At 47.8% G+C, this 17701-nt stretch overlaps 1 protein-coding gene across 12 annotated transcripts in view; it reads right to left on the minus strand.

Moving 5' to 3' along the window:
• The window catches only part of LOC138762113 (uncharacterized), a 72925-nt gene that overhangs the window by 38355 nt on the left and 16869 nt on the right, over positions 1-17701 (minus strand). For 7 of the 12 annotated variants that reach the window (XM_069935572.1, XM_069935562.1, XM_069935505.1 and 4 more), the window contains exons 4-9: positions 15972-16049; positions 14584-14784; positions 12476-12547; positions 10373-10465; positions 4651-4722; positions 2390-2605 (exon numbers count right to left, since the gene is read on the minus strand). In XM_069935572.1, the coding sequence (XP_069791673.1) occupies positions 2390-2605; positions 4651-4722; positions 10373-10465; positions 12476-12547; positions 14584-14784; positions 15972-16049 (732 nt within the window). The remainder of the gene's footprint in view (positions 1-2389; positions 2606-4650; positions 4723-10372; positions 10466-12475; positions 12548-14583; positions 14785-15971; positions 16050-17701) is intronic. The other 5 variants (XM_069935522.1, XM_069935530.1, XM_069935514.1 and 2 more) reach the window with 5 other exon arrangements.

Genomic DNA, 17701 nt, shown 5'->3' on the forward strand with positions numbered 1-17701 from the left:
GGCCACCACCCTGTCAATTTTATACAGGAGCTCTATTAAGAATGTCCTGGCTGGCTGTATCACAGTGTGGAATGATTGCTGTAGAGCATTGGATTGGAGGTCAATCCACAGTGGCAGAGAGGATCACTGGGGTCTCCTTCCCCACCCATTGACGTGATCTAATGTGATCATTGTTTGAAGAGGGTGCGCAAAAATCATCAAGGATGCCTACTGCACTTCACGCAGCATCTTCCAGCTGCTCCTGTCGGCAAAGTGATCCAAAAGTATCACAGAATCACTAGGCTGAGAAACATCTTCTCATGGGCAGTGAGGCTATTGAATGACTTAATGAACAGGTCATACAAGCCCCTGAGACTCTATGATTTACAAAGCAATATTTGTTTATTTATTTATTTTTATATATGTCCTGTACATTGGTCCTGTGTCTGTATTGTTTGTCTGTATGTGTATTATGTCTGGATGTATGTTTTTGCACTGAGGATCGGAGAACACTTTTTCGTCAGGTTAACTTGTACAATCGGATCATAAATTAACTTAAGGATCTGGTCATACAAAGTTCTGTAATTTAGGCAAAAAGAACTCTGTAGATGCTGGAAAAGTGGAGGAACTGAGCAGGTCAGGCAGCATCCGTGGAAGGCGATAAACAGCCCACTTTTTGATACAAAACCATTCATCAGCATCGAGGCATCAATTGTGGATGCTGCTTGACCTGCTCAGTTCCTTCAGAACTTTGTGATTTGGTCTCATAATTTAGACCAGTTATTCCTCATCTGCAAATTGTTCTTTTGCTTGAGGAAGATGTGTTCAAAGAAAATGTCAAAACATTTAAAGTATATTAAAGAGGAGTTAAGTCAGTAAACCCATATATGGGGCCAAAGTATAATCTACACATGTTGCCAAATCTTGGGGCTTAGTCTTAAATAAATATTCTTCTCTGTCTCTATAAATGAAATAGACTTTGTAGTGGAGAATTAATTTAATTGTAGAACATGTTACCTCTGACATGAAAAGGTATTTGATATCTTAGCAGACTTAAGAGCACAGAAGTCCCCAGGGCCAAATGAGATGTATCTCAGGTTGCTATAGGAGGTGAGGGAGGAGAGCATGGCGGCTTTGTTGAGATATTTACATCTTTGGCTATAGGTGAGGTGCCAAACAATTGGAAGTCAACAAATATGGTACCTTAATTCCAGAATGATAGTCAGATAATCATAGGTTATTCCAATGTTCTGGTCGGGAGATTGTTGGAAAAATTTTGAGTATTTAGGACTGATCAATCCTTGGAAAGGCAAGGTTTGATTAAGGACAGTCATCATGCATTTTCCTGGGGGAGATCTAAACTGAGGAATTAGACTGGTACTTTTGAGGCGGTAACAAAATGCATTGATGAGGGTTGCTATAATCCACATTGAATTAAGTGGAGTCTTTGACAAGAACCAATTTGGAAAACTGGTCCAAAGGTTCAGTGCCTATAGGATCCAAGGCAAGTTGGCAGATTGGATTGGTAATAGGAGGCATAGCATCTATATTCTCATCCGGATTGCTAATGTCCAGAGTGGCACAGTTACCGTAGCGGTTAGCACATCACTGTTACAGCACCAGTGATCGGGGGTTCAAATCCTGTGCTGTCTGTAAAGAGTTTGCATATTCTCCTGGTGTCTGTGTGGGTTTCCTCCAGAGGCTCTGGTTTCCTCACACGGTTTGAAACGTACCTGGGCTTCTAGGTTAATTGGATGTAATTGGGCAGCATGAGCTCGTGGGCCAAAATGGCCTGTTACTGTGCTGTATATCTAAATTTAAAAAGAAAATACTTCTTCTTACTGTCAGATATACAGAGAGTCCAATATCAGACCAAGTTCTATGGGATGGAAAAGAGCTGGCTGAAATATAAAAGTAAATACAGATAAGAAACAAAGGGAATGGGAAGGAATCCACACAGGCTGTAGAATGCTGGTGACTTGAGGTCAAAGGACTCACACCAGGCTGCTGGCTGCTGGAGACTTACTCATGAGAGTCAGGTATCGGAACTGGGATGTGAGAGGTTGCTGAGGGTAAGGAGGGCTCTCGAAGGGCCCTGGGTGCTGAAGGCTTCCTGATTGTGTCGGAGGTTTGGATCTGGGCTCGGATTGCCGATGGGTTGATCTGAAGGCTGTATGGCTGCAGAAGCTGTGGGAGGGCTTGCTTCAGACGTTCAGTGACTCTGGTGGCAGTGGTGGGCGGGGGCACTCTCTTTTCTCTTTCTCTTACTGCAAGAAGTGTTGGGCAATACTAATGCTAATGGTGAATCTTTGTCTGCTTTATGGTAGACAAAAGTCAATTTCGTGTGATATTACATTTCCGTTTTATCACATGATACTAAATAGTATCTGATCCGATCTGAAATACACACCTGAAACCTCTTTATCAGTGCTGGGTGTAGTCCAGATGTTCTCGCCATTCTTGGTGCGGCTCTCCTCTATCACTCCTGTTGATGCCAGATACTCAGCCCACTTTTTACATTCTGCTCTTAATACAAAACTGTATTGAAGTGCGGGAGCTTCGTGCATGGTCCTGTAATGATTGTGGGCCTCCAACACCTCTGACTCAAACTTGCTCATCTCGTTATCTGGAAACGGAACACAGGTCTTAATGCAACACAGCAGATGGCAACTTGTGTCATCTGTTGACACATCTCATCAAAACTGACACACCTCCAGTGCAGTGTATTCTTCACATGTAGGTACACACAACATAGTCACCGATATCTGTTCACATTCCCACGTGCTTATGAATATTCTCTGAATTCAAAGAAAGAGGGACGATGCCCTTGAAATGATTGGCATGGGTGTATAGATGCTAAGTAATTGTTTCCCTTTGCTGAAAATTTTGGAGCAAGGGTCAGGGATACACGCAAGGAGCGGGCATGTGAGATAAGGAGGAATTTCTTGCTGGATGAGCCAGTCAACCTTCTACCCTGATTAATGGGGAGCAATCATGGCCCAGATAGGGAACCAGCAGGTATACAGGGATTACATAAATGTTCAGTCATGACCAAATTTAATGCCAGAGGCTTCAGGGATTGGTTTTGCATCTTATTTCCTTAAGAGTCCATTCCAGAGTGCAGAGATACCCATGCTATTTGATGCCATTTATTGAATTGTAACGGTGCAAGAAATAGTTTTGGGGACATGGACGAGGCTTGCAAAAACTAGAGGATCTGGTCAGTAGTTGTATCATTGAGAAAGACAAACAAAAATAGCCAATGTAGTGAGTTTATCACAAGAGCATCGAGTGAGTGGCTGGTGAGAGCAAGTGAAAAAACAATCAGAAGGACTGTAGAATGTATTGATATGATCCTTCATAAATATCTTAAGTTGAAGTCCCATGGAACTTTCCTCTGAGCCGAATGACAATGTCTTGGCCCGTTGTTGGAAGATCTGCTCTGGCTGATGGAGATACAAGGCTCCAATGGCACCTTGTATTATAGAGAGTTAGGTGCCAATATTGGGTAGTATTGGGTCCTGGTAAATGAAGAATTTGAATCACCTGGGAAACTTGTAAATATTTGGAGCAGGTAGCTTTAGAGGGGTAAGAGGTGAATGCAAATCTCTCAGCATCCAGGCCAGGATCATTAGTGTTAAACAGGGAAGTGTGTAGATGCTGGGATCGTAGTGCCCCACACAAAGGTGCTGGAGAAACTCAGCACGTCACACAGCATCTATAGGAAGAGGAGGGTAACCAATGTTTCAGGCCTGAGCCCTTTTGTCAAGGTATGAGCAAAAGACAGGCAGATGCCTGAATAAAAAAAGGTGGGGAGGGGGGAAGAAGAGGAGAGGAAGCAGGAAGGGGCAGGAGTACAGCCCAACAGGTAAGAAGTCCTAGGTGGATATGGGTGGGAGGGTAGAAGAGAAAAAAATTGAGAAATGATGGGGGGAGGGGATAGGTCTCTGAATGGAGATAAAAGCGAGTGGAGATCTGGAGGAAAGGAGACAGAGGGATGACAAAGAGAGGAAGACAAAGGACAGGTTTAACGGAAGCTGGAGAAATCAATGTTTATGCTGACTGGTTGGAGAATATGCAGACGGAATGTTAGGTGTTTATCCTCCAATTTGCACGTAGCCTTAGTTTGGTAGAGCAGCAGAAATGTCAGTGAGGGAATGATGTGTGGAATTGAAATGGTTGGCCACAGTTGCAGGGGGCAGACTGGAAGGTGTTCAATTAAACATTCCCCTAGTCTGCATCCAGTCAATGTAGAGACCCCAACGGGAGCACCAAATGCAGCAGATGATCCCTGCAGATTCACGAGTGAAGTGTTATTTCACTTGGAAGGACTGTTTGGGGCCCCGAATGGTGGTGAGGGAGGAGGTGTGGGCATTTCTTGCAGTCACAGGGGTAGGTACTGAGGGGGAAATTGTTGGAAGGGTTGAGTGGACAAGGGTGTCCCTGCGGAAAGAGGAAAGGGCAGGAAAGGGGTAAATGTGTCTGCTGGTGGGATCACATTGTAGGGTTCAAAAACTGCAGAGGATATCTGCCATGACCCCCTCTTCCCCAAGATACTACAAGAACAGGATTCCCTTTGTCCTCACCCATCACCCCAGCAGCCTCCGCACCCAACGTTTCATCCTCCCCAGTTTCCGCTGGGAGGTGGCTCTTCATTTGTTGTGGTACTACCTGCAGATTGTGGTTCAGCTGCTGGGACACTCTCTTTCTTTGCTTCTGCTGCTGCCTCAGGAGGGGGTGAGACTGTTGAACACATGGACAACCAGAGAAAGGTTTATCAGAGAGGTTGTGAAGAGTAGGGCTGCGTGGTATAGTCGCTGGGTATGTATACGAATAAATGAGCAGGTTACATGATATAACATGGACTATGCAGCATAGCATGGGCCATTGAGAGCAAGTGGTCCATGCAAACACTGACAAGATCCTCCCACCCTCATTCATCAGACAGATACAGGATGTTTGGCTTGATTTGTTGGAGCACAGAATATAAGATCCGGGGGACGGGGTTGGGGGGTGGTGCACAGTTTGCATAGCAATTAGCACACCTGGGTTTGAATGCGGCACTGTCTGTAAGTTTTTATGTTCTCCCTGTGTCTGTGTGGGTTTCCTCCAGGTGTTCCGGTCGCCTCGCAACGAACCAGGGTTGTAAGTTAATTGGGTGTACCTGGGTGACACGGGCTTGTGGGCCAGAAAGCCCTGTCACAGTGCTGCATGTCTAAATTTAAATTTAGATTATGTCATTACAACTTTATAAAACATTGGTTTGGCCACAGCTGGAGTACTGTGTGCAGTTCCAGACACTTACAATAGGAAGGACATGATTACACTGGGGACGGGTGCCTCGGATATTCACCAGGACGGAGCCTCGGATGGAGCTTTTCAGTGCTGAGGAGAGACTAGGTTTGTTTTCCTTGTGGTGGTGGTTGGGGGGGTGGGGGGGCAGGAGGGTTGGGATTGACTGAGAGAGGAGTCCAAAATTTACAATGATGTGGATAGTGAAACCAGAGGGCAGAGGATTAAAGTGAGGTGTAAAGGAACTGGAGGGGATGTGAGGAAGAATTTTTCAACCAGAGGGAAGATGAAGTTGAGAATGCAGTGCCTGAACAGGAGAAGGAGGGACTCTCACATTTAAGAAGCATGTGGGTGAGAACAGTAGTCTGTGGCCCAAGTACTGATAAATGATATTCAATGATCAGCATGAAATGACGGGGCAAAGGGCCTCTCTCTGTGCTGTGTGATTCTCTGACTGTACAATTATAGTCTCTGCTATTTCCCTTAACTCACCCTTCACCACAATTGCATCCTGACACCAATTTCCAGTTACCGTCTGGGTAAAGAGGATATAATTTCCCTAACTTCCCACAGTCCCATTCTCAACCTCATTGCTCCTTTAAATGCTCTATTAACACGATCCCATGGCCAGGCAGATTTCTCCTTCTCTCCCCTTCCACTGTTCCCTGGTCCGCTGTACCTCTGCACCAATCGCTTCCTTCCCCTTGGCACTTTCCCCTGAGCCACAGGGGATGCTTTACTGGCCCCTTTACTGCAGTTCTTCTCAACATCCAAGGACCCAAGCAGACGATTCACTCATACCTTCCCCAATCTAGAGGAGTGCATTTGGAGCCTAACACATAACATCTGCATGTGCAGGGCTTGTGTTTAGTCTGCACAGGTGATCACACTTACATGCCACATGAATTCTCCATTTACTCTTCACTCTGACAGGTCTGTGGCCTCCTGTGCTGTTACAACCATGGCCAACATAGGCATGAGGAACCACATCCTATCTTCAGTCTGGGCAGGTTGTTTCCTTCCAGTCAGTGCTACTGTTGGATGTCCACATTATCACTGGTTTTCTCTGCATGGTGTATATCCCACAGCTCCCTGAATTCTCTGTTCATATTTTCCTCTCTCTCTCACTCTTGCTCTTTGACTCCCTCTCTCACTCTCATTTACTAATTAACTGAATATTTCATTAACTTCTTATCCTCTTGGCAATCCTGACCTCACCCTAACAAAGGATTCCCTTTAGAACAACTCACCCCTCTCACAATTTCTTCCATTTAAATTAAATCTTAAAAAAAATACGGAGAACTGCAGAAGGAAGTCTGAAATAAAGGACTCATCAGGTCAGGCAGCATCTAAGAAGAATGGATGGGAAAGGCTGTGTGCCAACTATTAGATATTACAGCCTCAGGAGCAGATGATGTCTCTGCTGAAGGCCCTAAACATCAGTAGTGAATTTCCAATGTGTTGGAAAAATGGAGGACACACTGGGGTAGTTGAAAGGTGCAGGCAGGGAGGGAGAAAGACCCAACTGTGGGAGCTATTCAGAGGGCTGAAACACAAAAGTCTGCAGATGCTGAGAATATAGTTAAAAACACAGAAGTGCTGGAGGGGCTCAGCAGGTCTCGCAGCGTCTCAGTGTCTTGAGAGCTACTCCTCGAATTGCAGCATCCAGGGAGAGTGGGGATGGTCTTCATCACTGTGGTGATACACCACTAGCCTACTGCAGGGGGCGACCTGTGTACCTGCAGGAAGAGCACTGGAGGCAAGACAACACTCGGTCGGCTGCCAATCATCCGCTGGGATACAAGCCACATCATCTGGCCCCTCGAGGTCAATCACTTGGAGCTACAGCGAACTGCAGCAGGGACTTTAAGTGGAATAAAGCCTGTAGAAAAGTCTTTAAGTTTTGTGCCTGCTTTTCTGTACGACAGCGCACCACAATCACCAACCAATTCCCAGAGGATGAACGAGCAGCACTAGACTGGGGAACATTTACCTCCAATCCACCTTATTCATATGTTTTGCTTCAGGACATGGTTCTGACCAAAGGGTTTACTGCAGAGCCACACTCAGTAAAACCAGGCTGCCTTTTCACAAAATGCTATTACCAGAGAGAGAGAGCTGGAAGTAACACCAGAAAGGTTGGCTGATCTGAACAGTTTCGCTACAATTAAAAGGAAGTTATGGGAGAACATGAAGGAAAGGATTACATGGAATGAAAAAGAGAGGTAGGAGGCTAAAGTAGACTGTAAATGACAAGATGGTTGAACGGTCTCTCTCCTGAATTGGTGTTCACATTACACCAGTGCAGTGTGATGAGAAGGTGGATATTAATGAATAGAGGGAGTGCTAGAGGCAGGTGAGGGAAAGCACCATAGACAAGGCATCGGAAGGGCAGAGTGTCAATGGGTTAGAACAGGGGAAGGGCACAGGTGAGGGTGTGAGCAGTGAGGAGTGAGTGTGTGGGGGGGTGATGGGTGAGTGAGTGAGGGGGTATGTGTGAGGGGTGAGTGTGTGAGTGAGGTGAGTGAGAGGTGAGTATGTGAGTGAGAGGTGAGCGTGTGAGTTAGGGGTGAGTGTGTGAGTTTGGGTGAATGTGAGGGGTGAGTGAGTGAGGTTGTATGTGTGAGGAGTGAGTGTGTGAGTGAGGGGTGTGCATGTGAGTGAGAGGTAAGCATGTGTGTGAGAGGTGAGTGTATGAGGTTATGTGTGTGAGGGGTGAGTAAGTAAAGGTTGAGTGTGTGAGCAAGGGGTGAATGTGTGAGGGGTGAGTGTGATTGAGGGGTGTGTGTGAGGTGTGAGTGTGTGATTGAGAGGTGAGTGTGTGATTGAAGGGTGTGTGTGAGCGGTGACTGCGTGAGGGGTGAATGCGTAAGTGTGGGAGAGGATCCAGCCCATCCATTCAGGTCTGTTGGCTGCTTTCTCTCTCTTTACCAGGAGAAGGTGTTCAACAGGTTTTTGGACTGGGGTTGTGCTTCATGGCCCACGTCTGACTGAAGTACGCCACGGGAGTGTCTCGTCAAGGGCAATGGATCCTTAACAGTGTTTTATTGCTTCGGTGGAGGGGGGGGATACATTTTGGGGCAACTGAACTCCATCTGCATAGAACCGTTCCTATGCCTTCTCTGGAAGAGGCTGTCAGGTCTGGTGCTGTGCAAGCCGGTGATGAAGGTCATCCTCTCGGCTTTTGCCAATGACGTCCTCTTTGTGGTCACTGACTCTCAATGACCTATGGAGGACGCATGAGTGCCTGGAGGTCTTCTCTGCTGCATCCTCTGTCAGGGTCAACTGGACGGTGCTCTGACTTTTTGGTGGGACAGTGGCAGGTGGACTCTCTGCCCGAGGAGATGCATCCCTTTGAGTGAAATGCTATGCAATCTCTACCTGGGGGTCTACCTGAGTGTTACCGGAGACTCCTGGCTGGCCAACTGGCGTGACTTGGAGGCGAATGTCTCTGAGCAGTTGGGGCGCTGGTTGGGTATCCTCCGCATAATTTTGTACTGGGTGAAGGTGAAGGGGCTAGTCATCAACCAGCTGGTGCTTTCAATGCTGTGGTACCGGCTGGTCACCCTTGTCCTACCCATGGTTTTTTGTTGCCACAACTCCGATGAAGTTGGTGGACTTCTGGGGAAACAGGAGGCACTAGGACTCTGTTGCAATCCTGAGTCTGTCATTCGTGGAGGACAGTCAGGTACTGGTGTACATCCTGACCCAAATGGCAGCCTTCCGTCTCAGGGCCTTGTGGAGATTCATGCTTACTGAATACCTTCGGTGGTGGCATATACTGGTCACTTACTTCCTTCACGGGGGATGGTATCTATGGGAGGGCACATGGCTCCCAGTGGCAACAATCTGTCATGCCTCTATGGTGGAACTGCCTGCGTTTTACTGGGAGCTGATCCAGGTCTGGGGCGCGGTGTCTGCCGGAGAGGGTGCTCTCCGTCCCACAGCGATGAGCATCAGGGAGGCTCCAGGGGGCATTAGCAGTTCCGGCTATATTGAGCTATGCTGAGCCCCGATCAGCCAGAGGTGCTCATTGAACCCAAAGCCCGATGGGGTTTGCGGGAGGCCGGTTCAGCACAATGAGTGCATTCAGGAATGCGCCAAAACTGTTCCTGTACAGGCTGCTTCTGCACACTTTCCACTTCCTTGCCCTTGACAGTTGTCCAGACAAGCCATGGCTGTCCATTTTACTAGCCGGCGGCAAGTTCCAGAAACGGTGCGCCCCCACCCCCGCCCAGGGGATCGTGTGTGTGTTTGATAATGAAAATGATGTTTTAATTTGATGTAAAATACTGTGTGATAGAGAGGTGGCAGTGATTACTGCTCAAAGATACACTACACTTAAAATCACCAATGCCTGAAGAGGGCGCACAAAATCAGTGAACCGGTGCGGACTTGAAAGGCCAACATGGTCTGTTTCCGCTCCGTAAATGGTTATATGGTTATATGTTAATAGTGGGTAACTCTGGGTGTTTTGTATCTTGTAATGTTCTACTTTTAAATAAAGTTTGTGTGTTTAAAAAAGTGAGTGTGACTGTGTGTTTGTGGTGTGTGTGTGTGTGTGAGAGAGAGAGAGAGAGAGAGAGAGAGAGAGAGAGAGAGAGAGAGAGAGAGAGAGAGAGAGAGAGAGAGAGAGAGTGAGTAAGTGGTGAATGTGTGAGGGGTGAGTGAAGGGTATGTGCATGTGAGGGGTGTATGTGTGGGTGCGTATATGGATGTGTGTGTGTGAGGGGTGAGTGAGGGGTGAGTGTGAGTGAAGGGAGAGCGTGTGTGTGTGTGTGTGTGTGTGTGTGTGTGTGTGTGTGTGTGTGTGTGTGTGTGTGTGTGAGAGAGAGAGAGAGCGTGAGGGATGAGTGTGTAAGAGTTGGTACAAGCAGGTCTGATCAGGTGGGTCGTGAGGCTCTGGGAGTGAGTCAGTGAGACAATGAGCAGACAGCTGGTTTGCTGGGTTGAATCCTGTGGGGAGGCCTTGTGTTGGAGCAGGGAGGTTATGGAGGAGTTGTTGGCCATTCAGATCTCCACACGAATGGAGCTTCCATCTGATGGCAGTCTGAAGAATACTGTGCTGGTTGTCAAAGGCTCAGCAATCATGTCACCATACCTACAGGCGTTGGCTCCTGGGTCTCTGGGGCTGTGTCCGGCTCTACCTCTACTTCTGACGCTGGTCCCACTGCTGACTCTGCTGGTGTGGGTTCTGCAGAAACATACAGTCACAAATTCTCATAGAGGGGGCAAGGAAGTAACTGGGAGAAGGGCAATGCTGGTTCACTGTGGTGCAATGCTGGTTCACTGTGGTGCAATGCTGGTTCACTGTGGTGCAATGCTGGTTCACTGTGGTGCAATGCTGGTTCACTGTGGTGCAATGCTGGTTCACTGTGGTGCAAAGGCACTGGCTTGTGAGTACTTTGGGTTGCATGGTACATAGGTGTGGACTAGTGAGGAACTGGATGGGAAGGCGTGTAGATGTGACGGAAGGACGTGTGTGATGATCTGAGGACACGTGTGGTGGAGGACATGCATGTGGCAGTGGAAAGACATGCATGATATGCAGGGTGTGTGCCTGACAGAGGGAGGAATTGGGTGCAACAGTGGGGGGCCTCGTGCGTGATGTTGGGAGACACATGTGTGTTGGTAGGGGGACACGTGTGTAATGGAGAGAATACACGTGTGACTGAGAGAGGACTCATGTACGTGATGGAGAGAGGACGCGTGTGTGTCAGACAGGACATGTGTCTGATAGAGAGAGGACATGCACGTGAGAGAAAGAACACATGTTTGAGAGAGAAGACACAGGTGTGATGGAGAGGATATGTGTGTGATGGAAAGAGGACACGTGTGCGAGTGAGAGGGGTCTCATGTGTGGCAGAGACATGGCGCTCGTCTGTATCAGAGACAGGAAACATGTGTGATGGAGAGAAGACATGCATGTGACAGAGAAAGGATGTTTGAGAGGGAGGACACATGTGACAGAAGGAGGACACACATGTGATGGAGAGAGGACGCGTGTGTGATGGAGGGAGGAAACGTGTGCTGGAGAGAGGACAAGTATGTGCTGGAGGGAGGACATGTGTGTGAGGGAGAACACGTGTGTGACAGAGAGAGGACACACTTGTGACAGAATGAGGATGTGTTTGGGGAGGAGACATGTGACAGAAGGAGGACACTCATGTGATGGAGAGAGGACATGTGTGTGGAGGGAGGACACGTGTGCTGGAGAGAGGACACGGATGTGCTGGAGGGAGGACATTTGTGTGAGGGAGAACATGTGTGTGACAGAGAGAGGACACACTTGTGATGGAGTGAGGACGTGTTTGAGGGGGAGGAGACATGTGACAGAGGGAGGACATGCTTGTGATGGAGGGAGAACACATGTGCGACGGAGATAGGTCACACTTGTGTCGGAGAGAGGACAAGTTTGAGGGAAAGGACACGCGAGTGACAGAGAGAGGACATGTGTGTTTGACAGAAGTTTTGGTGGATCTGTGTTTTGTTGTCGGGTTGAGGAAGATTCAAGTTTGGGCTGCGGCTTGTGGTGATGAATGTACGGGCGAAGGCTGATCACCAATAAACATGCGTCCAGACACGTTCCCTGTCCTGCCTTGTGCAGTGGATTGGAAAGGATGATTTGGTGTACACCAGGCTGCTTCCTCTCCCTCCTTGTTGCCCTGAACTAGATTGAAGCAGCAAATCATGATCAGGGCTGATCAGATTTTAGCCTCAGCTCCCCCATAGCCCACAACTGTTCTGTGGAAGCAAAAATCTTCCTTGTCTTTCCACACATTCAATGATTCAGTGCCAGGGCAGAGAATTCCAGACACTCTCAACAGATGCCAAGAGAAGAACTCCCTTCTATTGCTGTGTTTCCTAGTCTACACATACCAGGTCCCTCTCTACTTGGGCACATTGCAGCCTTTCCCCATTTCACTGAAACTCTAATCCTTTATTATTTCTGCCAAAGTGAATATGCTCACATTTTCCCACATTATACTCTGTCCATCATGCCCGTGCCCACATGGTGAACCCATCTTTATCCTTTGGAGTCTTGTTCTAACCTGCTGACACCTTGTGTTCCCGCTGTATCATCAGCAGGTCTGGCTATAATTAGCTTGCTCCTCTGTTGAAACCATGGGCACAGATTGCAAATGGTTGAGGCCGATCCTTGCGGCCCCGCACCACCCACAGCTCCCATCAGCTGAGGACCTACCTGAAGGCTGCAGCTCTGCTAGAGTTTCCCCTTCAGGTTCTGCGGCAGGTGATCCCGATTCTGGCTCAGCCTCTGGCACGGGTGAAGGCGAGGACAAACAAAGGGTCAACCAGAAGAAGTCTCCATCAAATAAACCAGTCACCATCCCTATTGCACCAAGGCTGCATCTGACACACTAGGTCTGAGCCTCACCCTTTGCCCCACTTCTCTAAATTTCCCAGTAATCATCAAATTCCTTTTAATCTAGATCTACAGCGTAGTAGCAGGCCCTTTTGGCTCACAAACCCGTGCTGCCCAATTACCACCAATACACTCCCCCGACATTATTTTTTGAAGGGAGGGAGGAAACCGGCCCTCCCAAGGAAAACCCACGCAGATACGGGGAGAACATACAAACTCCTTATAAACAATGCAGGATTCAAAACCGGGTTGCTGGCGCCGTAATAGTGTTACACTAGTGCTAAGCTATAACCATGCCATTTTGTAAGTGGTTAGGAATTCACTATTCTAACTCATTTGAGCCAAGGCCTTTTCCAGGTTCTGCCTTTATTTCCTTTTATGTCCCCTGGTCAGTGTCGGTATCCAGACACTCACTTGGCCACTCTGAAAACCTCCAGCAGGTTGTTGAATTGGTTTCTTGGGTCATGGGCCAGAAAGGGCCAACATCTCAGGGGGGCTGCCCAGTCCTTTTAACCTCAAAATGGAAATAGTCTGGACCTTTTCCATCCTCAGAATGACTGTATCTGGATTATAAATGTGAGAGCCATTGGCAAAATTGCACAAAAGGACTAAAAAATGGTAGTGGAACCACCAGGAAATAACACGCAGGGGTAAAAAAAAATGAATGGAATGGGCTCGTTTCCTCATAAGATTTCCCACTTGGAGACGAGCTTGGGTCAGGATCTATCTAAGGATTTCTGATGACCGGTGGAATGTGAACCACTGAACCATTAGGGTGCAATACATCAATATGCTGGAGAAATTCGGCAGGTCATGTAGCATCCGTAGGAGGTAAGGGGTAACGAATGTTTCTGGCCTGAATTCTTCGTCAGGTATAAGCAAAAGCAGGCAGATGCCTGAATAAAAAGGCGGGGGAAGGGGGAGGATCATTGTAAAGGTTGGAGGAAGGGGCAGGGGGAAGAGCACAGGACAACAGGTGGATACAGATGGGAGGGTAGAAGTGAAAAAATGCTGAGAAGCAATAGGGGGAGACTTGCACCCACACCTCCTCCCTAATCATCATTCAGGGGCTCAAGCAGCCCTTACAAATGAACCAACACTTCATTGACTGCATCTGCTGCTCTCATTGTGGCCTCCTCTGCATCAGAGAGACTGGACGCAGACCAGGAGATCATTTTATCGAGCACCTTTGCAATAACAGGACCTCCCAGTGGCCAGCCAGTTTAATTCCACACATCATTCCCCACAGTGTCATGTCTGTCCTTTGCCTCATGCACTGCCAAACTGAGGCTGCCTGCAAATTGGAAGAACAATACCTCACATTCTGTCTGGGAACTCTCCAACCAGATGGCATTTATATCGACCTCCAGTTTTTCTCGTTCCCTATCCTTTTCTCCAGCTCCCCACCCACTTACCTCTCCATTCAGAGAGCTATTCCCCCTAATCTTCTACTCCCATCTGTATCCACCTCTTACCTATTAGCCTATACTCCTCCTACTGTCTCTTCTTTCCCCCTCTGCTCTCCTCCACCCCCTACCCCCACCTTTTTATTCAGGCGCTTACCTGTTTTTGCTCATACTTTGACAAAGGGCTCACGCTCTAACCATTGTTTCCCCTCCCCATTAGATGCTGTGTGACTTGCTGAATTTCTCCAGCATGTTCGTCCATTGTACTGGACCCCAGCTTCTGCAGATTTTCTTGTTTGGAACTATTAGGTGCACAGTTTGGAGCATTGATGTACCTGCTTGCAACTTATGTTTCCCCCTCCCTCCCTCCCCCAGGCGATCAAGATCACCAAATGTTTTCTTCCCTGGGGGTCCCACCCTCCTGGAGTGACCTCAGCTGTTTGATCAGTTCCTACTGATCCAACGGGTGAGGGGTTGATTCTGGCTCAACTCTCCCTTGTCTGTGCACCACCTGGTTTCTACCTGGGCTCACGATGCCGGCTGCAGGCTCTGCTGTTGCCTCAGGCGGTGCAGCAAGGGGTAGGACATTTCTCTCAAAGTAGCCTTCGTTGGTGATGTTGCCAGCTGGGGAGTAATGCGCCACGGCGATTGCAGTCTGCCCACTCACTGAGTATGCAATCGCCATTTCCTTGGTGCCCTTCCACAGCAGCTGCGTGAAGTGCCCTGATGGAGACAAGACAGGTCTGGTCAGAAATGGCTCTGGTGACACACGGAGCACTCTTTCTGGACCAATGTAAGCCTGTGTGTGTGAGGGAAAGCAGTGCCGAGCCACCGACTCCACAGCTGCAGGACAATCTCTCTATCCCTATGTCCTGTACTCATTGGCTCCGGCAACTTTACCCCCAATCAGACATGCACACACTTCAACCCCTCACCAAAATAGTGCCTTATGGGCCCACCCTGTTTCCCACCTATGTCCTCACCCCACACTCTACTCAAGTACAACTGCCCACACCTTACTTTATCCACACATTATTTCTTCAACCAGCCCCTTCTGCTCCTCCTCCATTTCATCAGCTCTCGAAAGTCAGCATTGTTGCACACACCCCCTCTACCACCCCCACCCTCTAAAGACAACCCTCGCCATCACCCTATATGCTGCCTCAAACCCAACCTCTTATACACTGAGCTCTCCACCCCACAGTCCCTATGTCCATCCCCTTGATACCCTCTCTCCCTTTCCCTCCACATGTGGAGACGAGATGTTGGACAATACACTGGCTTCTTTTCACTGTGACATGTGAGCAAGCAGCTGAACAGGATGGACAGAGTGACAGAAATGTTTAGCACTGCTGCAAGCACCTCTTCCAGAAGGTGGTTCTACTCAGCCACCACTCCCTGAGAGACAAACGTTAACTTTTATCAGGTGATTCAGACATAGAATCCTTCCCCAAAACATTAATTCTGTTTCACTCTCCAGCGATACCATCTGACCTGATGGAATTTTCCAACAATTTGTGATTTTACTTTAAATTCCCAGCATCAACAGGTTTTTGCTTCATGAACATCTCGTTCTTGATCCCTTCACAGTTGAAGGGTGGATGATTCAGAGTTGTACAGTACAAGAACAAGCCCTTCGGTCCACCACATCCATGCTGACCTTTTACCAGCTGCAGTGAGCGGTGAAAGCGAAATGGAATGGAGGACCAGTGCTTGTGCCAATGTGAGGGATCGGTGTGGGGACATGGGCACTTAGTGTGAATACCAGAGCACTGAAGGAAAACAGGGCTGGCATTTCTGGATGATTTACACATCTACAGAGAAGAACTAGTTGTTGGTGATGTTGGGTGATGTCAGAGAAGAACTAGTTGTACTGAGAAGGGGTGTTATCAGAGGTCAGCAAAACTTACCAGTTTCACTGGAAAATCCCGGATTGCTGTAATCGTAATCCTTAATTTCCTCATACCATGCATCCACTGGATCCTTGCCTGAAATAAAACAATTTGTCAAACTCTCCAGTGAGGCAAGAGGTTTAATGCAAGATTCAAGATTTCTTTTATTGTCAGCTATAAAACACATTTAAAATTATACAAAATTTCCTTTATTCTACCATAAGATTCGCCATCAGCAAGAAATTGCCCAGTGACCCTTACAGGCAGAGAAAGAGGAGCAAGAAAGTCCCCCAGAGTCACTGAGTGTCTGTGGATTCGCCTCCAGCCTCTGCAGCTGCATAGGCTTCAGCCCAAACTATTGGCAACCTGAGCTCCAGATCACAACCAGGAAGCCTTCTGCACCCTTGGCACCCTCGTGCATCCCTGTTCCGATACTGGTTCCTGAAGTTTTAAATGCATTAAAACAAGAGTCTCTGGAAACATCTGTGCGCTACCGACAAGCGAGCATAAGAGGCTAGTGTTACTGATTTCCTGAGAGAAGGATGAACATCATGAGCTTTCCCCTCGAAAATTAAGGATTAGTTCTATCCATTCACTTCAGTGGGATTCTTTTGTGATTAACTTCATTACAGCAGTTAAGACAGGTTAGTGAAAAAAAGGAATGGCAGTGTTTGAACCTGACCTCGGATGCTGCTGCTTCTTTACCTCAGGTTCAGCAAGTCTTTGTCGATGAAACCAGGTGAGCTGTCTTGCTCTTTCTGTACTGGGGTTTCCTCAACCCTTGACTTCCCAAAACTCTCTGTTCTGAGCTCCGTCAGTGGAAGGAACTACAATCTGGACTGGCCAAACAATTCAAATCTCCTTGAAGATATGTAACATTCCCAGTCACTTCTGTGAATCTCTGACCCATGGTCATGCAAAGTGGAGTAGTATTTGGGAGAACATTGAATCCAGGCATGAAGAGCATCCAGAGACCCAGGGTGAACGGAGAAACATAGAACATTCCATAACACTACAAGCCCTTCAGCCCAATGTGATGGGTCAACTCATATTAATGTACTGAACAATCTAAACCTTCCCTCCTCATACCCATAACCCTCAATTTGTCTTGCATCCATGTGCCTAAGAGGCTTTTAAATGTCCCTATTGTACCAGCCTCCAGCACCACCCCTGGCAATGCATTCTATGTACCTACTACTCTCTATGGAGAAAACCTATTCCTGACATCCCCTTAAACTTTCCTCCCATTACTTTATACAATGTCCTCTGGTGTTTGCTACTGTCACCCCTGGAAAATGGTGCTGGCTGTCCACTCAATCTATGCCTCTCATAATACTGTAGACCTCTGTTAAGGGACCCTGCATCCTTTTTTGCTCCAAAGAGAAAAGCCCTAGAACTATTAACCTTGCCTCAAAAGAACATTCACCAATCCAGGGCACATCCTGGTAAATCCCCTGTGCTCCCTCTCCATAGTGTCCACATCCTTCCTGTAATGAGGCGACCAAATCTGAACATAACATTCCAAGTGGGAGAGCAACATCCCACAAACTACACACCACCAAGTCAAGTATTCTACCTCCTCTGTGGGTGCGTCAGCCAGCTCAGAACCCATGGTGCTGGAATGGATTCATCATTCTCGATCTCTTGTTAGGTCCATTTATCCCTTGACGCCATTCAGCCCTCTGAGGCAGGGAATCCCATGGGTTCTCCACTCCTCCCCTCCCCACAGTCCTCAATGTTATGCCCTG

This window comes from Narcine bancroftii, chromosome 1, assembly GCF_036971445.1.
Source record: "Narcine bancroftii isolate sNarBan1 chromosome 1, sNarBan1.hap1, whole genome shotgun sequence".
NCBI lineage: Eukaryota > Metazoa > Chordata > Chondrichthyes > Torpediniformes > Narcinidae > Narcine > Narcine bancroftii.